Source organism: Trachypithecus francoisi, unplaced genomic scaffold (assembly GCF_009764315.1).
Source record: "Trachypithecus francoisi isolate TF-2019V2 unplaced genomic scaffold, Tfra_2.0 Lachesis_group17, whole genome shotgun sequence".
In the NCBI taxonomy this organism is placed as follows: Eukaryota; Metazoa; Chordata; class Mammalia; order Primates; family Cercopithecidae; genus Trachypithecus; species Trachypithecus francoisi.
This window is the reverse complement of record NW_022681462.1, coordinates 39,658,005-39,683,655: the sequence shown is the minus strand read 5'-3', so window position 1 is coordinate 39,683,655 and position 25,651 is coordinate 39,658,005. Positions and strand designations below refer to the sequence as shown.

Genomic DNA, 25,651 nt, shown 5'->3' with positions numbered 1-25,651 from the left:
AGTATCTTCAAAGAGCAACAAAGTGAAGTGCAATAAAACAAGGCATCTTCCTATACACACACACACACACACACACACACACACAATTTATTAACATTGAACTCATGGCCAAAAACACTATGACTTGTGCCTGAACAAAGTTTATCTAACACACATATTGTATTCATAAGACACATGGCAGACTTCTTGTGCTTAGGAACACTAAACAGCAATTCAGCATTATGTTTGGGGAACACTTATAACAGCAAAATTACCAACATAAAGAACAAAACTGAGCAAAAGGACGCTTGTTTACAGTATGAGAAGTGAAACAAGATGACAGAGTGTAGCTTTGTTAAACCTCAGCTGGGAACATGCATGTTCGGTGGCTCAATCTTTTTGCCACTCTGTGCATGTCCACAAATGAGAATAAAAGCACCATGTGTACTGACTTTGGGATTACATTAAATTTTAGCAGGCAGGCAAACTCACAAATACAGAATACACAAATAGGATCAATACACAAATAGGATACTGTTGATCAATAACTTGAAAATAAAGTATAAAGACAATGAACAAGCATTGATAAGAAGAAAATACTTCTGAATATATTTAACAAAAAAGAGATATGCTGAAAATTATAAAACATTACTGAGAGAAATTAAAGAAGATCTAAATAAGTGAAGAGACATTTCATTTTCATGGATTGGAAGATTCAATATTATTAACATGATAATTCTCTCCAGTGTGATCTACAGATTCAACACAGTTTGAGTCAAAATCCCAGTAGCCTTCTTATAGAATTTGGTGAACTGATTCCAAAATTTATATGAAAATTCAGAAGACTTCAAATAACCAAAACAACTCTGTAGGAAAATTGAAGTTGGAGGGAATAAAAGTTTCCAGTTTGAAAACGTACAATGGACCCTCTAACAATGTGGGAGTTAAGGGCCCAGACGCTGTGCACAATAGAAAATTTATGTGTAACGTTTGAATCCCCAAAAATCTAACTACTAATAGCCTGTTGTAGACTGGAAGCCTTACCAATTGTATAAACAGCTGATTAGCTCATATTTTGACTGTTATATGTATTATATACTGTATTTTACAATAAAGTAACGTAGAGAAAAGAACATGTTTTAAGAAAACTATAAAGAAGAGAAAATATATTTACTATTCATTAAGTGAAAGTGGATCATTATAAATGTCTTCATCCTTATTGTATTCACATTGAGTAGGCTGAGGAGGAGGGAGAGGAGAGATTGGTCTTATTATTTCAGATGTGGCAGAAAATCCATGTATGAGTGAACCTGTGCAGCTTAAATCAGTGTTGTCCAAGGATCGCCTATACTGTAAAGCAGAGAACAACTATAAACTACAGTTTTCAGGACAAGATGGTACTGGCACAAAAATGAACTTATAGATCAGTAGGATGGAATTCAGAATCTAGAAATAAACCTTTATATTTTTGGTAAGTTATTTTTTACAATAATGCCTAGGAAATTAAATGGGAGGAAGGATAGATTTTCAATTGGTATCTATAGGTGAAAAGACGAATTTAGGCCCTGACCTCTTGCCATGCACACTAGATCGAAATAAATCAGAGACCTAATTTTATTTTTTAACTTTTAAGTTCAGGGGTACATACGCAGGATGTACAGGTTGTTACATGTGTCATGGGGGTTTGATGTACAGATTATTTCATCACGCAGGTATTAAGCCTAGTATCCACTAGTTATCTTTCTCCCACCCTCCACCCTCCTATAGGCCCAAGTGTGTGTTGTTCCCCCTTATGTGTCCATATGTTCTCATCATTAACTCTCATTTATATAAGTGAGAACATGCAGGGTTTGGTTTTCTGTTCCTGTGTTAGTTTGTGGAGGATAACAGCAGATGGTTATAGGTGTGAGGACATATTTCTGGGCGCTCTATTCTATTCCATTGGTCTATGTGTCTGTTCTTGTACCAGTACCATGTTGTTTTGATTACTGTAGCCATGTAGCATAATTTGAAACTGGGTAGTGTGATGCCTCCAGCTTTGTTCTTTTTGCTTACGATTGCCTTGGTTATTCAGGCTTTTTTGTTATTGTTGTTCCATATGAACTTTAAAATAGTTTTTTTCTAGTTTTATGTTGAATGTCAGTGGTAGTTTAATGGGAATAGCATTGAATCTATAAATTGCTTTGGACAGTATAGCCATTTAATGATACTGATTCCTCCTATCGGTGAACATGGAATGTTTTTCCATTTGTCTGTGTTGTTTCTGATTTCTTTGAGTAGTGGTTTAGAGTTCTCCTTGCAGAGATCTTTCACTTCCCCTGTCAGCTGTATTTCTAGGTATTTTATTACTTTTGTGCCAACTGTGAATGGGAGTTCGTGATTTGACTCTCGGCATGACTGTTGTTGGTGTATAGGAATGCTGTATGAATGTATGAATGGTGTATAGGAAAGCTAGTGATTTTTGCACATTGATTTTGTATCCTGCGACTTTGCTGTAGTTGCTTATCCAGCTTAAAAAGCTTTGGGACTGAAATGATGACATTTTCAAGATACAGGATCATGTCATCTGCAAACAGGGATAGTTTGACTTCCTGTCTTCCTATTTGAATGTACTTTATTTCTTTTTCTTGCCTGATTGCCCTGGCCAAAACTTCCAAAACTCAATTGAAAAGTGGTGTGAAATGACATCCTTGTCTAGTGTCAGTTTTTAAGGGGAATGTTTCCAGCTTCTGCCCATTCCTAAAAGCTGAAATTATAAAGCCTTTAGGTTAAAACTTTTCCATCTCTGGGTTTATCAAATATTTCTTAGTTACAATATCCAAAGCTCAACTTAAGAAAGAAAATGCCAATATACTAGGTTTCATTAATGTTCAAAACATTTGCATTTCAAAGGATACCATTAAAAAATGAAAAGACAAACCACAGACAAGAGAAATTATTTGTAAACCATTTATCTGATAAATGCCATATTTCCAGAATATATGTCATAAGACAACTCAATTCAAAAATGAATAAAATATTTTAGTATAAATGTTATGGAAGAAGACACATGAACAGATAGTAAGCACATGAAAAGGTGCTCAACATTATTAGTCATTAGCAAAAATCAAATTAAATTCACAATAGGCACCATTCCATATACACTATAATGATTTTTATAATAGTTTAAAAAACAGACAATAACAAAAGTTGGTGCCAGACAAAAAAGGTTCCATGGTGACAGAAAAGGAGCCTTCATACACTGTTGGTGCAAATGTTAAATGATGCAGCCACGTTTGAAAACAGTTTGACAGTTTTTAAAAAACAAACAGAAATTTATTGTATGGCTCAGCATTTCCACTTGTAGAAGTCTATCTGAGAAAAATCAAAACCAGTGTCCACACAAAGACTTAAAGGCAAATATTCATAGCAGCATTGTTGATCATCATATAACCAAAAAGTGCAAAGGACCTGATTGTTCCTCAACCTGTGAATAGATAAATAAAATCCATATAGCAGAATGCTATCCAAAAACAAAAAGGAATGGACTACTGATACATGCTAAAACAGGGATGAACCTAAACTTAGTTTAATGGAAAGAAACCAGATAGAAACGAGTACGCATGCATTATTCCATTTATATAGAATGTTCATATCAGGCAATCAATAGAGGGAAGGTCGATTAATAAATGCCTGAGACTGGGAGTGGAAATAAAAATAGCTGCCGGTCTGCATAAGGGATCCTTCAGGGGGTGATTAAAATGTTGCAAGATTAAAATCTTGTTATCTACAACTTTGCAAATTTACCATAAGTCATTGATTTGCACACTTAAAATAGGTGCTTTTCAGAGTTTGACACTGTACTTTAATAAAGCAATTTAAAAATTCCATAGAGGACTTTGATTTTGTGACGGATCTACCTTGGACTTTCACCTGGGTAAAAGACACCTGAGGAGCTGAGCCTGGAACTACACTTCCCCTACAGATATGGTGGGTGCAAAGGAGTGTTGATTATGGTGAATCTGCACACTGATAAGGGCTTCCAGCAGCTGGACTTTCTTTGCACATCTGGGGAGGGCGTGCATCAGTGGATAGGCAATGTTATCACTCAGAGCTCTGGAATCCTCCACTGTGGGGACTATTTCATAATCACTTCCCAAAGGCATGATCTCTCAGCTCCCTCTTGGGGTCTGAATATGCAATGACACTGAGGCTTTCCATCTCACTTCCCGCCAAAAGTTTTCAGTGCAGTTAAAATGTGATTAGATGAAGTTTGATGTAGTCAGAAGGCCTCCTATAATGCTAAACAGAGAGGAGTTCTGAAAGTTGTAATGTGCATTACAAGTCCAAGGATTTAACCAACATGCATTTACACGATCATGCCTGGACTCAAGAAATATCTCATTACCTGATATGATTTAGGTCAATTGTTTAAAAAATATTTTTCTGAGTAGCATCCTATTTCTCTGATGGTGAAAATATTGATTGTAATGTAGGGACTTCCATCTTGCTATGAATGAACACACATATACAGGATCTTTTTTAGTTCTAGTGATTATTATGCTGTTTTTTGATGTTTATATAGCATTGTTTTATTTCTGTAATATCCTTATTTCAGGCATTGGTCAGTTTTTATTGTGTTTACCTATCTCCTCTCATTCCATATTCCTGACATATGTATATTCAATATAAATCAAATTGCCTTTTACATTTTTCATTTGTCACTATGACTTCATTCATCTCTGTGAACATTGCTGTGTGTTATGCATACATTTTTCCCATTGTCATAACCCCCTTTTTTGCCTTCATTGTAACCCCACAAGATGCAAAATGATTCCATATTTGTAAAGATAGAAAAGACAAACTACTACTCTTCATAATTCTGCTTCTGTGTTTTCAAATATTGGCTCATAAAACAACATTTTTGGGAATTTATATTTAAATATATTTAAAGAGATTATCTCCAGATCAAGAGATGAAAAATATAACCTATTCTTTATCATCACATTTTGGATTGTGTAGAGAACCTATACTTTATTCAAGCATTTCTATTGAGGGGAAATTAAACTATGTTCAGGTTTTGCTAGTATAACCAATAGATTAGTTAATATAATTTTACCTATATCTTTATACATGCATACTTCTATTTCTATAAATTGGCTTCTCAGATGTGTTTTCGGTAGTAGATACGTGTCATTTTAATGTTATTGTAAAAATTCAAGTTGTTGCAATTTATTAATTTTTCTTGCTATGTAGCATTACTTTGTATAAATAATGTCACACTTTAGTGTCTACTGATCAAACAAAAAAATCTTATTCAGAAAAAATTCTCTCATTTTGAAGAAATGAGAATAAGATTAATAGCTAACCTCTAAACATAAATAAGGAGAAGCAGAGACCATAAAATATCCTTAAAATGATAAGAAAAGGTAGCCATATACCTAGAATTCGCTTCAAAGTTAAGCATCCTTCAAGAATTAAGGTAAACTCAACACCACATAGGAGGTCAGTATCTCTGAGCATGAGAACTTTAGTCACAAATTCCCTAAGTTATTTTTACTTCTAATCTTTGAGAATCAATGAGCAACAATGGGAGAATTCTTTCCCAAGAGAATCAATGAGGCAATTAAACATCCTTGAGGAAGCAATGCAGATATTTTCATGCTTCCTCGTGGTCTTCATGAGGAATGGACTACTCATCAGTAGTCCATTCAAGAGGAATAGAATCCAAATTTGCAATGAGACTAAAATTTAAGACCTTGCTTTGAACAAGCTCTTACATATATTCTCTGCTTCTAGTGCTCTCACTAACTCTTTGTTAATTAATATATAACTTTTAGGAAAACTATTCTTCAGCATACCCAGATAAAAATAGGGCCTCTAGCTAAACACTCTAGCAATAGAACACTACCCATATTGTGACTAAAATAACCATCACTTTGATTTGTAGTTATTTAATCTGAACCTCTATTCCAGCTCCATAAAGCCCAGGATGCTTTCAAAATCAGTAGAGGTATAGTGCTAGGTAAGTTGCACTTGTTAATGAACGAATGACTGGATTTCCTTCAATTTCATACAAAAAGGTTTACTTTGCCCTACCTTACTGGTGTTTTATCTTCTCTGAATGAAACCAGTGTGAATCTTCTGTGAAAACATCCCTGAGGATGTTTAGGTTCCAGATTACTGGGATTTTAGTAGAGTCATTTGAGGAGACCATAGTGATTGGGCAAGGTCTCCGTTTAGCAACTTCCAGAGAAAGAGAAGGAACATCTGTGGAATTTGGGGTTTTCCCATGGACATTATATAGGTATTCCTTAGCAAATTCATACCACAGAGCAAATACAGCTCACACCCTGCCCAGTAGAACTTCCCTTGCTAAGAGGTCAAATTAAGCCTGTGTGCACACAAACAGATAATGCCCTGACTGAACCAGTGTTCACACCACTTCAGAAAAAGAACCGAGAAGCTTCCCTGTCCTGTATCACTTATACAAGAGGAAGGCCCATAGGGACTTACAAGCCAAGGACCTCCTACCCTGCTAATTTGCCTACTTCTTCCTCAATAACCACAAAATGCTCAGAATTGCTTTTAAGGGGTGTTCATTTTAAGAAGAGGTATGTTTAGCGTGTGACAGGGCTCAGCTAACATAATGGATTTTCAGGCTCAAATTTTCATCTTCCTTCTGCTCAGTGTCACAGGTAAGAAAGAGAGGAAGCTCTAAACTCAGGATTGTATTTTGCATGGGAGTTTGAGTCTAAAATAGGCTTTTCATTTTTTTCTTTTAAAATTAAGTCTTATAGTACTTTTACATATTGCATGGTATAAGGATATTCTATTTTTGTTCACATTTATACATTTTCATCCATTCTATATAATCCTAGTGTCCAATGGAGAAATTGTGCTGACCCAGTCTCCAACATCCATGGCTGTCTCCCAAGGAGAAAGAGTCACCATCTCCTGCACGGCCAGCTGAAGTGTAAGCACCAGCAACTTGCAGTGGTACCAACAGAAGCCAGGATTACCTCCAAGGCTTCTTGTTTATAGAACATCAAGTCTGGCTTCTGGAGTCCCAGCCAGGTTCAGTGGCAGCGGTTCTGGGACCTCTTACACGCTCACAATCAGCAGCAGCATGGAGGCTGAAGATGCTGCAAACTATTACTGTCAGCATTGGAATAACATTCCACCCACAGTGTTAGAGACTGGAACAAAAACCCTCTTCCTCACGGCCCATCTGCTTCCCCCTCTGAGACTGTGAGGGTCATGGTCCCTTCTTCTTGCTTCACAGTGGCCTCTAGTGAAGTCTGGGTGGGATTAGTTGACTGCTGATGATGGTTGACCAGTAGAAGAAAGTAAAGAAACAAGGTCAAGGGGACAAATAAACCCTGAAAGGGCTCCAGTTTGGTGGCAGCTGGTGTAACAAAGGCAAAAATACAGGTATGTTGCAATTCTTTTCTCAGTAGAGCATTAATCTTTAGGTAGGTTGTTTCTTAAGATGTGGCTGCATAAGCAGGATGAGGAGGATAAAACTAGCAGTAGAACTTCTCTCCAATCAAGAAAATATGACTATAGGCAGCAAGCACACAGTCCTGGATCCTTTGGGTCATTTGGTTGAAATAATATGTTACTTTGTAGTAAGGACTGCTGATATAAAACCCAACCTTCTTCTATAGTGAATGGTAATATTTAAATTATTTTTGGAATAAATGATAAAATTCTAATCCCTGTGAAGTTTAACAGGGTTACCCAAAAAGGGGACTATGATGTTATGAAATGTCCAAACTGACAAATTTCTTACAGTATTGTGCCCATTCTATTGTTCCTATTTTCTTTCTTGAGATGATAAATCCTATTGATAGCAGATAGGGCAGCATTCCTTGACTGTTGACCCTTTAATCTGGTGTAATTAAGACCTGGCAGTCCCTAATGTCTTCTCTAGTCGTGCAGGTAGGATACAAGTGTCCTCCCTGAACATTGTTCATCCTCCCTGGGAATGAGATGCCTGAGTCTAAGAGAAATCTGTCAGAAAGCATGTGATTTAGACAGCCTTAAAAATCATTGTAGGTGAAAAAATTATATGCAATAGACAGAGGACCTAGGAGCAAAGAAAAGTAGAAAGACAGTAATAGAATTTTTTTAAAGAGAATTTAAAAAGCAACAATTATAAACGGCATAGCACCATTATTGGGTTAATAATATGTAGCAATCAGCCCCTCAAAAACCTAAAATTCCTGGTGTGCAGCATTTACCGATTTCCATAAATGCAGTTACATTTTGACATACTACTTTCAGTAATTGATATAACAAGACAGAAAACCATTAGGTATATCGAAAATGTAACAGAGTATACCAACCAACCTGAACTAACTGCTCATGAACACTATCCCCCAACATGAAAGAATATACATCTTTTTCAAGTGTACATAGAATATTCACCAAAATAAGACATAACCTGTGCTGTGCCATAAAATAAGGATAAGTAACAATGTACCAAGAGAGAATTGTGAAAATTTCTTTAAAAATCTGAACAGGCCAGTAATTAGTAAGAAGATTCAATCAGTAATCATAAACATCTCAACAAAGAAGAGAAAAGGACCTGATGGCTTTACTATTGAATTCTACCAAACATTTAAAGAAGAATTAATGCCAATTACTCTCAAGCTTTCCAAATAATTGAAGAAGAGGAGACACTTCCAAACTTATTTTATAACATCAGCATCCCTTATTCCAAAGCTAGATAAGAACACTACAAGAAAAGAAAATTACAGACCAATATCACTGATAAACCTAGATGCAAAAAATCTTAGCAAATTACTAGAAAACTGAATTCATCAGCATGTTAAGAGGATTATTCACAACAATTAAAAGGAATTTATCCCTTGGATGCAAGGATAGTTCAACATACACAGGTAAATAAAATCTGATATGCCACTATAACAGAGTGAAAGAGGAAAAAAATCATATGAGCATCTCAATAGATGCAAAAGCACATTTGATTACATTAAACATTTTTAATGATCAAAAATTTTCAACAAACTAAGTATAGAAAGAATGTACCTCCACATAAAGGCCATATATGACAATCCCACAACTAACATTGTACCCAGTGGTGAAAAGCTAAAAGCTTTTCTTCTAAGAACAGGAATAATACAAGAGTGTTCACTCTAACCACTTCTGTTAATATAGTACTGGAAAGTCCTAGTCAGAGCAATTAGGCAAGAAAAGGAAATTAAAGGCATTCAAATCAAAGAGAAAGAAGTTAAATTGTCTCTGCTTACAGACAGCATGATCTTATATACAGAAAACTCGAAAGAGTTCATCAATAACTCAAGATGGATTAAAGACCTGTATTAGTTCGTTTTTACACTGCTGATAAAGACATACCTGAGACTGGGCAATTTATAAAAAAAAGAAAAAGAAGTTTAATTAGACTTACAGTTCCACATGGCTGGGGAAGGTCTCACAATCATGGCAGAAGGCAAGGAGGAGCAAGTCACCTCTTACATGGATGGCAGCAGGCAAAGAGAGAACTTGTGCAGGCAAACTCTCGTTTTTTAAAACCATCAGATCTCATGAGACTCATTCACTATCATGAGAACAGCTCAGGAAAGACCCAATCCCATAATTCAATCGCCTCCCACCAAGTTCCTCCCATGACATGTGGGAATTGTGGCAGTTACAATTCAAGATGATTTGGGTGGGGACACACACAACCAAACCATATCAAGAGTTAAATGTAAAACCCCAAACTATAAAAACCCTAGAAGAAAATCTAGGCAATACCATTCAGGACAAATATTTCATAAACACAGGCAAATATTTCATGACAAAAACATCAAAAGCAATTGAAATAAAAGCAAAAATAGACACATGTGGCTTAATTAAACTAAAGAGCTTCTGTACAGCAAAATAAACTATCATCAGAGTGAACAGACAAGTACAGAATGGGAGAAAATGTTTGCACTCTATCCAACTGACAAAGGTCCAGAATCTACCAGGAATTTAAACAAACTTACAAGAAAAGAAAAAAACAACTCTATTAAAAACTGGACAAATGACATGAACAGACAAAATATATGTGGCCAAAAGACTATGAACAAAAAGCTCAACATCACTGATCATTAGATAAATACAAATCAAAACCCCAATGAGATACCATCTCATGCCAGTCAGAATGGCAATTATTAAAAAGTCAAGAAACAGTGGACACTGGTGAAGCTGTGGAGAAATAGAAACACTTTTAAACTATTGGTGGGAATATAAATTAGTTCAACCATTGTGGAAGACAGTTTGGCAATTCCTCGAAGACCTAGAACCAGAAATACCATTTGGCCCAGCAATCCAATTACTGGGTATATACTCAAAGGAATATAAATCATCCTATTACAAAGATACATGCTCATGTATGTTCATTGCAGCACTATTCATAATAGCAAAGACATGGAATCAACCCAAATGCCCATCAATGATAGATTGGATAAAGAAAATGTGGTTCTTATACCATGGAATATTATGCAGCCATAAAAAGTAATGAGATCATGTCCTTTGCAGGGACATGGATGGAGCTGGAAGCCATTGTCTTCAGCAAACTAACACAGGAACAGAAAACCAAACATCTCATGTCCTCACTTATAAGTGGGAGCTGAACAATGAGAACCCATGGACACAGGCAGGGGAACAACACACACTGGGGGATCGGGAAGAACATCGTGATAAATAGCTTAGGTACATAGGGCTTAATATCTAGGTGATGGGTTGATAGGTGCAGCAAACCACCATGGCACATGTTTACCTATGTAGCAAACCTGCACGTCCTGTACATCTGTACATATATCCTGGAACTTAAAACAAAATATTTTTTTAAAACTCATCAAAAAATATTAGAACTAATAAATAAATTAAATATAGTTTCAGGACAGAAAATAAAAAAGTTTCATTTTTACAATAACAATAAACAATCTGAAAAATAAATTAAGAAAATGATTCCATTTACAGACTTAAGTGAATAAAAAGATAATTTTTGCCAGAGACAGAGACAAATGCAAAAAAATACTGGTTCTCTCTATCTATATCTATAGTTTTATAAATACGGATACAGATGTTAGTTCAGGCTGCTATATCAGATTACCATAAATTGGGGGATGGAAGGGGTTAAACAGCAGAAATTTATTTCAGTTCTGGAAGCTGAGAAGTTCAAGATCAAGGTGCCAGCCAATCTGGTCTATGGTGAAGCCCCACTTCCGGGTTTGTAGAGGGCCTTTTCCTTGCATGTAGCTGAGAGCAGAGAGCTACCTAGCCCTCTGGTCTCTTGGCTTCTTCTTATAAAGACGTTAATTCCATTCATGAGGGCTTTACCCTAACAGTCTAATTACCTGCCAAGGCTCAATCTTGATCAATATATTGGAATTAAGATTTCAACATATGAATTTTGGCAGAGCACAAACATTCGGTCTGTCTTGATCAATGGATAGATAGATGGATGGATGATAGGCAGATATATGCTGATATATATCACACGTATGTTATATATATTTTTTCATACATATCAATTCAGCTAAATCAGAAAATGCATTAGCAAATGGGCAGACCTGGACAGAAATTTTAACCCAGAGGATGGTCAAATGCCTTACAAGCATATACAATCCATATATAATCCCATAAACACAGACCATAATTATGGAGTGATACTACATACATGTAGAAGGAAGGCTTAAATTAAAAAGTTTTACAATACCAAGTGTTGGTGGAGATGTAGAACAATAGAAACTCTCATACATTGCTGGTAGAAAGGTACATTTGTATACCCTGTTTGGAAATCAAAAGGATTATCCACTACAGTTTGATATACCAGCAACAATGTATTTTACTTTATATTCCAGCAAGTGTGTTCAAAGATTGCTAACATGTTACATATCCTTTCTAAAGTTTGGGACATAAGACATATATAACTTTTATCATTTCTTCTATACACACACACACACAAATGTGAGTATGTATGTGTGTTTATGGAGATAGATTAGACAGACAATAGATAGATGGACAGATAGATCAACTGATAGATAGAGTGATAGATAGATGATGTTTTTATAATGCTGCTGTGGTAACAGTGTGAGAGACCCAGGGACTGTCCAAGAAGTGTACACAATTACCCACATAAATAACCTTGTCTCTGCCAGCTGCTTCAATAGGTTCATCCTATCATAAACCACTGGGGGTTGTGTATATGGTGCAAGCTAGTGACTCAGTAAGAAACTAGCACATAGGCAAGGGATAGAGCATCTATATAAAAAGAAATAATCAGGGTTTATATATTCTCATAGAATGGAAATTCACTTTTATGTCACTATGAGCCTAAAGTAGATGGGAGCAGAGAGAAAGGGATTATAATGTAATATTTCCTGGACAGGATATTCACTAAAATCTGGAGTTTCAATCTTAGAGAAGACTTGATAAGAATTTGCAAAACTCAATAGTTTTATTTTTAGCTAAATACTTAATAGTCTTGTTCACATTCTGACCACTTTCTGTATTCACCATCTTTGAGACTAAACATATTATTTATTATTCTTATTGATGTCTGCTCCAGACATTAAGGGGAGAGATTACATTAGTCAAGAAAGAAGCATAAGTGAGGACTAAAAACTGACAAACACAAATGTTTCTGTTCACTCTTATAGGGCAGTCACTAATATTGACATCACCTTAATATTCTGTTGACCATATTTATCAATGTATGTCCTTGGAAGTGGAAAAACAATTATAGTAGAAAAGAGCTGTAAGAGAAAAAATGAGATTCCAGAATCAGATTCTCTGATGTCTGCTCTTACAGAGAGTGGGGGAGATCTCTGAAATTGAGCCTTCCAAAGAACTTCACATATGAAATCATGTTTTTGATTATCATTCATCTACCTTGCCCTCCAGGGTTCCAGCCCAGTTTAATGACAGTAAATCTAAGACAGAAATTGCTCTTAACTATGAGCTCATCATTGCGCATATTATTACTGGGTGCAATGGCCTTTGTTGGTCTTCACCATGCAATAACCACAAAGTCCTCTTTTCTATGATCCAATTATTTCCTTCCTTGGTAATATTATTTCAGCCACTCCTTATTTGTTGGCTATTAAATACTAACCTGAGAAGTCAATTAAGTTTGCAGAGTTAGGGATAATTACAGATAAATCTTAATATTTCCTTAGGAAACAATCCTACATGAGATTTCTTTAGGTAGTGGCTGTAGTAGAACAACAGCATGAAGGCTAGCATAATCTGGGAAGAACGAGGTCAAAACGTGAAGACTACTTTGCTGGTGTTATTTTCCCACAAGTTTCAGAGAAGTGATTCTAAATAGCAAATGCTCAATTAAAAAGAATCACCTGAACATTAAAGAGTGAAGATAAAAAGGTATGTGTTTCCTCAAGTATTGTGATTTGTCAAATTTAATTTCCTCAACGTCTACACAGTTTTCAGGTTTTGGAAAATTATGTGGGATTTCAGGTAAGATTTGAGCAGTGGCATGACGGGGATAAACCAAAACTTGTCCAAAGACATAGAGGATATCTCTTTATATTTGGAATTATAGAATTGAATTGTGTTAAAAGAACAAGTATCTCAAAAGAACAAGTTTCTTAAAAAAAGAAATGAGACATCTTACTGATCAATATAAGTAAGAAAAAAAAAGGAAAATAAAAGAAAGATAAATACTTGAAATCTGAGGCGAACCTGACTAGTAAGAGTCTGTACCCAGGTTACATGTTGCTCTCAATCACTTGCTTTTCCCCATCACTGGAGGGAGGACTGAGGAGGACTGGTGAGCACTCAGTGGGTTAGGGAACAGTCACAATGACTGTGTGGATGAGGGTGAGAATGTTTATAGGAGGGGACAGTGTCCTTTAATGCTACTATTTGGAATCTAAGCTAGATGCATTTTTGGTCTTTGGAGGTGGAAATGATGAGTGTGGCAAAAGACAGGGAGTTGGTCATGAGAAACTACCTCTGCTTGGAAGTGAAATTGTTGGCACAGCTGGACAATGTGAGAAAGGCTGTCCTGGTTTTTGTCATATCAAGTGTTTCAGGCACAGCATGGGGGCAGCAGAAGCTACAGAAACAAAAAGAAAAAGGAAGTGAGTTACATGGGCATGGAGAAGCGTTATAAACACCACAGGGTCACCCAGTTCCACATTCTGAGTATTTTCAGCAGCAGCGGAGGCAATCCCACCGAGAGCATTTGGAGGTTTTTGTAACAGGGTTCATCACTGTGAGAGGGAAATTATCATGTTGTAGACAGAAGTAATATGCAGCATCCTCAGATTCTATATTATTAATTGTGAGAGTAAAATCTGTTCCATACCCGCTGCCACTGAATCGAGGTGGGATTCCAGAAACGAGAGTAGTAGCATCTTTAATAATGAGTTTAGGAGCTTCTCCTGGTTCCTGTTGGTACCAGTTCATATCATCATCAATGTCTTGGCTGGCTTTGCAGGAGATGGTGACTTTGTCTCCTGGAGTCGCTGACACAAATGCCGGAGACTGAGTGAGTATCGTTTCTGCCCTGGTAGCTGATTATGGAGCAAAGTAAAAAACATAAATAAAATGCATCATATTTGGAGAGAATGAGGAAAATCAATTCCTTATGAAAATATAATATTTTTGTGGAGATGAGGGGGACTTAATGGCACAGAGGAGACGAAGTGTTTCTCTTACCAGAGATCCAAAGGAGGAGGAAGCTGAGGAGGTGAACCTGGGATCCCATAACCTTGGCCCTGACCTGCAGGTGGTAGTCAGTTTCCTAATCAGTTTGACAGCATAAATTTTATGGTCACAAACATATTACAGGGTTATATAAAGGAGAAATATGTAAATTATGTGGTACATGATGGTGACATAGGGAGTGTTTAAATGGCAGAGTGTGTGAGATCTAAACCATGAGCTGTGCATAGTTTTAGCTTCACAGCTGTGCACACTCAGAAGGTTAAAATTGACGTAACCTCTTGGGTGTGCATTTATCATCTTTCTTTTTCTTTGCTTTTCTGCAACAAGACTCATTATTCTGCAGACTTCAGTGCTACCTCTTCTGTGGTTCTGATACTCAGTAACCTACCACTGGTAGACACCCTGGCAATATTCCTGACATTGCCAACAATTGCCTTTCTTTGAGCCCTACATCAAGCATCCTGTTCTGTTCCCTGTGATGAAACTCAGGGTCAGAGAGGCTGTACTTTTACAATGCACACTTCCCTGATTACTGAGCCCTACTTTTCTTTGGCATTAATGCACTTGTTAGTTCTACTAAACTATAACTTCATAATATCCTGAGAGTTGTTTTCATGTATTAAAATTTTTATTTTGACTACAGTGTATTAATTGCTTTTCAAAGGAACCTGGTTGTCACAAAATGATTTTCTTTCTATACCATAAATGCACATTTTTAAAAACTATAAGCAGACTTTGAAAATGGAACTCTGAAAATTACAGGCATATCTTAGCATAAAAGAGATAAAGAGTGAGAAATTAGATTAGTATAATCAGTTTGAGTGGAAAGTGATGTTACTCTCCTGGGGTTTTTTATAAAAATAAAATTCTGTTTTTCCCATTTTATTCTTCTAGAAGACAAAGGATGTCTTCTAGACGTGGAGGTGGAGGATTCTTGCTAATGAAACAAAAAGCATTCTAGAAAGTTTCCAAGCTTCAACATTGCTGGTATCTGATATGTATTACTGGAAAACAGAACCAACTACATAATTTGTGAGCTCCAGTGCAAAATAAAAATGCAGGGCTGCTTCTTAAAACAGGAAGAGAATTTTCTCTAAAATATTTTTTTAACTTTGAAAATATAATAGTAGCATGAATAGCAAGATAAGCTTTCATATAATTCAAAATGTCTGCTTATGCATTCTATCATATCACTGGATCCTCCATTACAAGGAAAAAATAATTTTTAAATTGTTTTTCTCACTAATAATTGATTAATTTGAATCTTCATATGAGAATAAAGTGCTTTCCTATCAAATATAACAATATTTAAACTTAGTTTTTACTTCTAAGACTGGAAATTTGCTTTGCATTATTACAGCAATTTTCAAATGTGGAGATTCTAAATTCTTGGGAGAATTATAATAACTCCTTGATATGTTTTATTACAATGTTTATGAGTATGATTTTATTTGGTAATGATTTACTCACACTGTTTACTGCCTAAGCATTAGTAGTTCCTGTTTTAATACTCAGGTTGAAGAGTTAAAATTAATTATACGTTAATTTAATTTCAATTTATTAAGTCACATAATTATATAATAACAGTAATACATAGAATTTTGATTAATAGCTACTATTAACAGAGCATAGCTTATGTTCCCAGGGCCCACACCAAAGGCACAGTATCTGCTCTACCCTTCCTATCATGTCTGTGAGATATTTTTAATCACCCCTAAAGGATCACCTGGTTGACACATTAAATAGCTTTCCTAAGTTCAAACATTAGCTAAAAGAAAAGTTGGAGTTTAGACCTTAGTTTGCCTAATCCGAAAGCCCTTGGTCTGTCTACAGTGATGCATGGTTGTCTTCAGATTCATCTATGTGTTACTTTCTCATGTTCATCTTTTTGGTGTGATTTCACACTTTATTTGTAACATTGTGCTGCAATCTCCCTCATCTTTCATAATGTCTGTAAAAGAGAGAATCACAGGCAACTATAAACTGGCCAACTGTCTATGCTGTGAAACTAAAGCTAGTTCTAAAGCCTTTTATTCTGTATGACTCCCACCCAGCCCTCTGGGTGCTCAGCTACTCACTTTAAGATGGAGACACTCAGCATGTTTCATTGAACGAGAGGCCTGGTAAGCAAGGGTTCCTCTTAACAGCTGGAACACAGAACCCTTTTCCTGGTATGAACCTAACTCCGGAAACGTTCAATCGAAGATTGATCACAACTGTCAGGACAGTTTCCAAATTAAAGGAACTTTTGAATTTAGATTTCAGTGGAACAATGTAAATAAAAAATTTAAATAACTCAACACTGCAGCCATACCTGCTACATTTGAGAGTAATAATGTGTAATCTAAAGAGGAAAATGTCATAATAAAGTAAAAATAGAAAAGGATTTATAAAGAAAATTTAGCTAAAACTGCCTGTAAGAGGAATAAGAAGTGAGATTAACATAGAAGACACTTTTTAAGACTCATAAATAACTAAGAAAGAGCCATGAAAGGACAAATGGAAGTGCATTATGAACCAAAAATTACAGTTAAGTAATTATGATCATGTGTCATTCTTATTTTCTATTAATTATTACAGACCACAACTGTGGTAATGATTAGTTATTTATTCAAGCACTCATTCATTAATATGTTTATATATAACAATGTAATAAACTCATATGAACCTACCACACAAAATGCAAGTTAGAACCATGACAGTAACTTATATCTGATCTAAACATCTTCATAATTATTACAGACCACAACTGTAATAATTAATAGCAAATAAGAATGACAAATGCTGATAATTAAGCTGGTTGCAGTGCTGTTCACCTGCAGGCCCAGCTACTCAGGAGGTTGAAGTACAAGGATCACTTGAGCCCAGGGGTACAAGTCCATCTTGAGGAACACAGCGAAACCCTATCTCAAAGGAAAGAAAAAAGAAAAATGGTACAAAGATAGTGTAAAGACAAAAGAAAGAAAGAGAGAGGGAAAGATGACAATAAAAATAAGCAATGAAAAAATCTTATGCAGATTCCAGAAGAAAAATTCTGCAGTATTTTCACATAATCAATAGAATTGAAGAATGACTATCATAATCCCACAAGAAAATCGAACAAAAATGTGCAATACAAAAGTGTAAATGTAAGTCTAAGTCTATGAACTCTGCTGGCGAATGAGAAAAATATAACCTAAATTCACTATTTAAAAAAATAACCAATATTTAAGGCAATTAGCAACTGGACTTAGCACTATGAAGGAGCACGTCTGCAACGTGAAAGTCACACTGGAGCACTGCGCCCTCTTCACATTCTAGAAGTATAATGAGATTGTATAATAAAGAGAGGGAGTGAAATAGATTAAAAAAAAAAAAAAAAAGCAGTGTAGAGAGCCAAACCTAAGAATTAAACATTTTTAGAACTATAGCAGAATTATTTGAATAAAAACAATAAAAAATACATAATTTAAGATAATATTTCTGAGTCCGCTAGGAGCTGACTATAAATTGAATGGATTCACTCAATCCTAGGCCTAAGTCTAGTACAAAAAAAAGCATACAAATAATTTGTAACTTTTTTTTAAAACATAATCAAATGAAAAGCTAAAACATCTAAAAGTTTTTTTCCTCAAGACATAATATTTAGGTTTAATTTGGCGTTCTACTCTGGTGTTGTAATGATATCTACAAAATCATAAAGTTTTGAGAGAAAAAAGTTTATGACCCAAGCATGTGATAGTGACCTTAAGGAATGATGAATGTGACATAAATTTGCAGTTATGAAGCTAGGCAGAAATTATAATGCCCATAAAAATTTAAAAAATAGAAAATCTTGGAAGGCTGATTTCAACTGGTCAAGAGTAGAAATAATACAGTTGAGAGTTAAGAAGATAAACTGTGATTTGTGGTTTTAAAGGCTGTTGATGAGGATAGAAATCATTGAAATCAAGAACTTAATCTAAGTAGCTTGAAACTTTGTTTATAACTATTCATTGCATTTGAACAATTCCTCAAATACAGGGTATGTAATACAATAGAATTTAGTATACAATAATCTATGTATAAAAATGATGTTATTACTCATGTAAAAACAGGGAGCAGAATTGGGGGTTGGGGTCAAAGGAAGAAAGCAAGTTTTGCCTTCACACTAAATTAACACAAGGAGAAACGTAATGACTTTCTTCCCTTAACTTTACAAATACTAACTGTAGATTTATGTAGACTTAAGATAAAAGAAAAAATTTATATAATTTTCTCCATGATGATATGTAAAGGAAATATAACATGCAGAAAGTAAAGTATTTAGAGAGAAAAATACAGAAGACATTAAAAAGCATCAGGCATAAAAACAAGTTCTAAAGAACAGATTATAAAAGTAACATCAACACATCACAATTCCACACTGTTGTGAGGAGTCCTGGAGTAACCCCTTATCCCTCAATGGAATCAGATCTATCTTTAACCAGTGGAGATGAATCCTAAGTGCTATAGAAAGAGAGAGAGAGAGAGAGAGAGAGAGAGAGAGAGAGAGAGAGAGAAAAGAGAAGAGAAGAAAATAAGAGAAAAGAAAAGAAAAAGAAAAGAAAACTTAGAGCTTTCTTTCTTTCTTTTTTTAATTTACGTTTACAGGCAGGGTCTCTAGCTCTGTCACCGAAGCTGGAGGGCAGTGGTGCAATTATTGCTCACTGCAGCTTCAAACTCCTGGACTCAAGGGATCCTCCCACCTCAGCCACCAGGGTAGCTGGGACTGCAGGCGCGCAACCATGCCCAGCAGCTAATCATCTAACTGACTTGTGTTCTGGCAGGATCAACCCCTCTCTGTTCTTCCAATGATACAATTATTTTCAGTCAGCAGAACACTGAATGGAAATAACTATTCAACTGCTGGTTGACACTTGGGCTCCTCCCCGTTTGTCACTATTACAAATAATACTATAAGCGTATTGGCCAGGTGTTCCGCTGCACACCTGTATGTGCTTCTGAGTGGAAAGGATGGATCACAGGAGATTTATATATTCAGTGTGAGTTCTCCAGCTTAGTGCCACTTGAAAATTCCCATGAAGGGGTGGCCTGCCCCTCCACACCTGTGGGCGTTTCTCATAAGTGGAATGAGAGACTTGAGAAAAGAAATGAGATACAAAGACAAAGTATAGAGAAAGAAAAAGTGGGCCCAGGGGACCGGCCCAGGGGACCGGCGCTCAGCATACAGAGGACCCGGCGCTGGCACCAGTCTCTGAGTTGCCTCCGTATTTATTGATAATTATCTTTACCATATTTAAGAAAAAGGGAAGTGGCAGGACAATAGGGTCATAGCAGGGAGAAGGTCAGCAGAAAAACATAGGAATAAAGATCTCTGTGACATGAATAAGTTTAAGGAAAAGTGCCTTGATGTGCATATGCAAACATCTCCATAAACATTTTCAGTGCATAAAGAGCAGCATTGCCGCTAGCACGTCTCACCTCCAGCCCTAAAGCAGTTTTCTCCTATCTCAGTAAATAGAACATACAATATCAGGTTTTACACCGAGAGGTTCCATTGCCCAGGGACAGGCAGGAGACAGATGCCTTTCTCTATCTCATCTGCCAAGAGGCCTTCTTTCCTCTTTGACTAATCCTCCTCAGCACAGACCCTTCACGGGTGTCAGGCTAGGGGATGATCAGGTCTTTCCCTTCCCACGAGGCCATATTTCAGACTATTACATGGGGACAAACCTTGGACAATACCTAGGTTTCCTAGGTAGAGATCCTTGTGGCTTTCTGCACTGTTTGTGTCCCCAGGTACTTCAGATTAAGAGAATGGTGATGACTTTTAACAAGCATACTGCCTTCAGGCACTTGTTTAACAAAGCACACCCTGCAGAGCCCCAAATCCATTAACCTTGAGTCACCACAGCCCATGTCTCTTGTAAGGACAGGGTTGGGGGTAGGGTCACAGATTAACAGCATCTCGAATACAGAACAAAATGGAGTCTCTTATGTGTACTTCTTTCTTTCTTTTTTTTTTTTTTATTATACTTTAAGTTCTAGGGTACATGTGCATAACATGCAGGTTTGTTACATATGTATACTTATGCCATGTTGGTGTGCTGCACCCATCAACTCATCAGCACCCATCAATTCCTCATTTATATCATGTATACCTCCCCAATGCAATCCCTCCCTCCTCCCTCCTCCCCATGATAGGCCCCAGTGTGTGATGTTCCCCTTCCCGAGTCCGAGTGATCTCATTGTTCAGTTCCCACCTATGAGTGAGAACATGCGGTGTTTGGTTTTCTGTTCTTGTGATGGTTTGCTAAGAATGATGGTTTCCAGCTGCATCCATGTCCCTACAAAGGACGCAAACTCATCCTTTTTGATGGCTGCATAGTATTCCATGGTGTATATGTGCCACATTTTCTTAATCCAGTCTGTCATAGATGGACATTTGGGTTGATTCCAAGTCTTTGCTATTGTGAATAGTGCCGCAATAAACATACGTGTGCGTGTGTCTTTGTAGTAGAATAATTTATAATCCTTTGGGTATATACCCAGTAGTGGGATGGCTGGGTCATATGGTACATTTAGTTCTAGTTCCTTGAGGAATTGCCATACTGTTTTCCATAATGGTTGAACTAGTTTACAATCCCACCAACAGGGTAAAAGTGTTCCTATTTCTCCACATCCTCTCCAACAACTGTTGTTTCCTGACTTCTTAATGATTGCCATTCTAACTGGTGTGAGATGGTATCTCATTGTGGTTTTGATTTGCATTTCTCTGATGGCAAGTGATGATGAGCATTTTTTCATGTGTCTGTTGGCTGTATGAATGTCTTCTTTTGAGAAATGTCTGTTCATATCCTTTCCCCACTTTTCGATGGGGTTGTTTGTTTTTTTTCTTGTATATTTGTTTGAGTTCTTTGTAGATTCTGGATATTAGCCCTTTGTCAGATGAGTAGGTTGCAAAAATTTTCTCCCATTCTGTAGGTTGCCTGTTCACTCTGATGGTAGTTTCTTTTGCTGTGCAAAAGCTCTTTAGTTTAATTAGATCCCATTTGTCAATTTTGGCTTTTGCTGCCGTTGCTTTTGGTGTTTTAGACATGAAGTCCTTGCCCATGCCTATGTCCTGAATGGTACTACCTAGATTTTCTTCTAGGGTTTTTATGGTATTAGGTCTAACATTTAAGTCTCTAATCCATCTTGAATTAATCTTCATATAAGGGGTAAGGAAAGGATCCAGTTTCAGCTTTCTACTTATGGCTAGCCAATTTTCCCAGCACCATTTATTGAATAGGGAATCCTTTCCCCATTTCTTGTTTCTCTCAGGTTTGTCAAAGATCAGATGGCTGTAGATGTGTGGTATTATTTCTGAGGACTCTGTTCTGTTCCATTGGTCTATAGCTCTGTTTTGGTACCAGTACCATGCTGTTTTGGTTACTGTAGCCTTGTAGTATAGTTTGAAGTCAGGTAGCGTGATGCCTCCAGCTTTGTCCTTTTGACTTAGGATTGTCTTGGCAATTTGGGCTCTTTTTTGGTTCCATATGAACTTTAAAGCAGTTTTTTCCAATTCTGTGAAGAAACTCATTGGTAGCTTGATGGGAATGGCATTGAATCTATAAATAACCTTGGGCAATATGGCCATTTTCACGATATTGATTCTTCCTATCCATGAGCATGGTATGTTCTTCCATTTGTTTGTGTCCTCTTTGATTTCACTGAGCAGTGGTTTGTAGTTCTCCTTGAAGAGGTCCTTTACATCCTTTGTAAGCTGGATTCCTAGGTATTTTATTCTCTTTGAAGCAATTGTGAATGGGAGTTCATTCATGATTTGGCTCTCTGTTTGTCTGTTACTGGTGTATAAGAATGCTTGTGATTTTTGCACATTAATTTTGTATCCTGAGACTTTGCTGAAGTTGCTTATCAGCTTAAGGAGATTTTGGGCTGAGACGATGGGGTTTTCTAAATATACAATCATGTCATCTGCAAACAGGGACCATTTGACTTCTTCTTTTCCTAACTGGATACCCTTGATTTCTTTCTCTTGCCTGATTGCCCTAGCCACAACTTCCAACACTATGTTGAATAGGAGTGGTGACAGAGGGCATCCCTGTCTTGTGCCTGTTTTCAAAGGGAATTTTTCCAGTTTCTGCCCATTCAGTATGATATTAGCTGTGGGTTTGTCATAAATAGCTTTTATTATTTTGAGGTACGTTCCATCAATACCGAATTTATTGAGCGTTTTTAGCATAAAGGGCTGTTGAATTTTGTCAAAAGCCTTTTCTGCATCTATTGAGATAATCATGTGGTTCTTGTCTTTGGTTCTGTTTATATGCTGGATTACGTTTATTGATTTGCAAATGTTGAATCAGCCTTGCATCCCAGGGATGAAGCCCACTTGATCATGGTGGATAAGCTTTTTGATGTGCTGCTGAATCCGGTTTGCCAGTATTTTATTGAGAATTTTTGCATCGATGTTCATCAGGGATATTGGTCTAAAATTCTCTTTTTTTGTTGTGTCTCTGCCAGGCTTTGGTATCAGGATGATGTTGGCCTCATAAAATGAGTTAGGGAGGATTCCCTCTTTTTCTATTGATTGGAATAGTTTCAGAAGGACTGGTACCAGCTCCTCCTTGTACCTCTGGTAGAATTCAGCTGTGAATCCATCTGGTCCTGGACATTTTTTGCTGGGTAGGCTATTAATTGTTGCCTCAATTTCAGAGCCTGCTATTGGTCTATTCAGGGATTCAACTTCTTCCTGGTTTAGTCTTGGGAGAGTGTAAGTGTCCAGGAAATTATCCATTTCTTCTAGATTTTCTAGTTGATTTGCGTAGAGGCATTTATAGTATTCTCTGATGGTTGTTTGTATTTCTGTGGGGACTTTAAACCATCAAAGATCAAAAGAGACAAAGAAGGCCATTACATAATGGTAAAGGGATCAATTCAACAGGAAGAGCTAACTCTCCTAAATATATATGCACCCAATACAGGAGCACCCAGATTCATAAAGCAAGTCCTTAAAGACTTACAAAGAGACTTAGACTCCCATACAATAATAATGGGAGACTTCAACACTCCACTGTCAACATTAGACAGATCAACGTGACAGAAAGTTAACAAGGATATCCAGGAATTGAACTCATCTCTGCACCAAGCAGACCTAATAGACATCTATAGAACTCTCCACCCCAAATCAACAGAAAATACATTCTTCTCAGCACCACATCGCACTTATTCCAAAATTGACCACATATTTGGAAGTAAAGCACTCCTCAGCAAATGTAAAAGAACAGAAATTATAACAAACTGTCTCTCAGACCACAGTGCAATCAAACTAGAACTCAGGACTAAGAAACTCAATCCAAACCGCTCAACTACGTGGAAACTGAACAACCTGCTCCTGAATGACTACTGGGTACATAACGAAATGAAACCAATGAGAACAAAGATACAACATACCAGAATCTCTGGGACACATTTAAAGCAGTGTGTAGAGGGAAATTTATAGCACTAAATGCCCACAAGAGAAAGCAGGAAAGATCTAAAATTGACACTCTAACATCACAATTAAAAGAACTAGAGAAGCAAGAACAAACACATTCAAAAGCTAGCAGAAGGCAAGAAATAACTAAGATCAGAGCAGAACTGAAGGAGATAGAGACACAAAAAACCCTCCAAAAAAATCAATGAATCCAGGAGTTGGTTTTTTGAAAAGATCAACAAAATTGACAGACCACTAGCAAGACTAATAAAGAAGAAAAGAGAGAGGAATCAAATAGATGCAATAAAAAATGATAAAGGGGATATCACCACTGACACCACAGAAATACAAATGTGTACTTCTTTCTATATAGATACACTGACAGTCTGATCTCTCTGTCTTTTCCCCACATTCCCAAACTCAAAGTCTGAGTGTTCCAGATGCTCCACTCCCTATGCTGTGTTTAGCACGGTTTGTCTTTTTAGTGTTTAGTCATCTTATGATTTAGCAGCAGTTTGCTTGCTGTGATCGTCACTCTCTGGTGACTTGTGATGCTGAGGACCTGTTATATCCTAGCTGACCTTTCATGTATATAATTGACCTAGATCTTTTCTGTAAAGAGGTACATACAGTTTCTGCAGCGTCATCTTTGAAGTTAAAAAGTAAACTGTATATGGGTGGGTGTATCTCTGAACATTCTCTTCTGTTCCATGGGACAATGGGGCTGAACTTACACCAGCTGCACATTCCTGGCATGGAGCACTGTAAACTTTATTCCAGTGCTTCTTCAGGATCGTTGTGCTTGTTCTATGCTCTTCACATTCCCATAAAAAATTTAAAATCAGCTTATACTTTTCCATTACAAAATTATCTTAGAATTTTGATTTCAATTATAATGAATTGACACATGAATTTGTGAAGACTTAATATCCATATAATACTAAAACTTTCAATCCTTGGACATAATATATTCCTCTATTTCCTTAGGTTTTCTTCTATTTCATTGAATGCTATTCTGGATATTTCAGTGTAGAAATTTTACACTTGTTTATTCTTTCCTAAATATTGAATGTTTTTATGCAATCACAAATGATGCTTCATCATTTTTCATCATTTGTTACAGTTAGATAGAAACCAAATTGATATTTCTGTATTGAACCTGAATCCAGTGACTTGCTATTTCCCTCATTAACCCTAATACTTTCTCCGTATATTCTTTCAAATTTTCTCTGCACACGATTCTTTAATTTGCCAATTGTGACGGTTTTAATTCTTTCATTCTAATTCTTGTTCTTTGCTGTTGTTGTTGTTGTTGTCTTATTGCACTGGGCATGACCAGGTATATCTTTAAAGACATTGACTCATGTAAGTCTGATCCAATACCACTGCAAGTGAAATGGTTCCTGAAACTGCCTGTGTAACTAAGTGTGAGAAAAACTCTGGGAATCAGAGCCCAAATCTCATCAAGGAGTTACTCTTTAGAACCCTAAAATTTCCAAATAGAGGCAGAAATGCTGAAGCTGAGCAGCCACTATGGCAGCTGCCTATAAA

General features: G+C 36.5%; 2 gene segments (V, D, J or C); one reads left to right on the top strand and one right to left on the bottom strand.

Moving 5' to 3' along the window:
• The window catches only part of LOC117062880, a 239,923-nt gene that overhangs the window by 84,588 nt on the left and 129,684 nt on the right, over positions 1 to 25,651 (top strand).
• On the bottom strand, positions 14,131 to 14,768 carry LOC117062896. The segment is given in 2 exon segments: positions 14,131 to 14,510; positions 14,656 to 14,768. Coding segments are annotated over 2 exon segments (414 nt in total).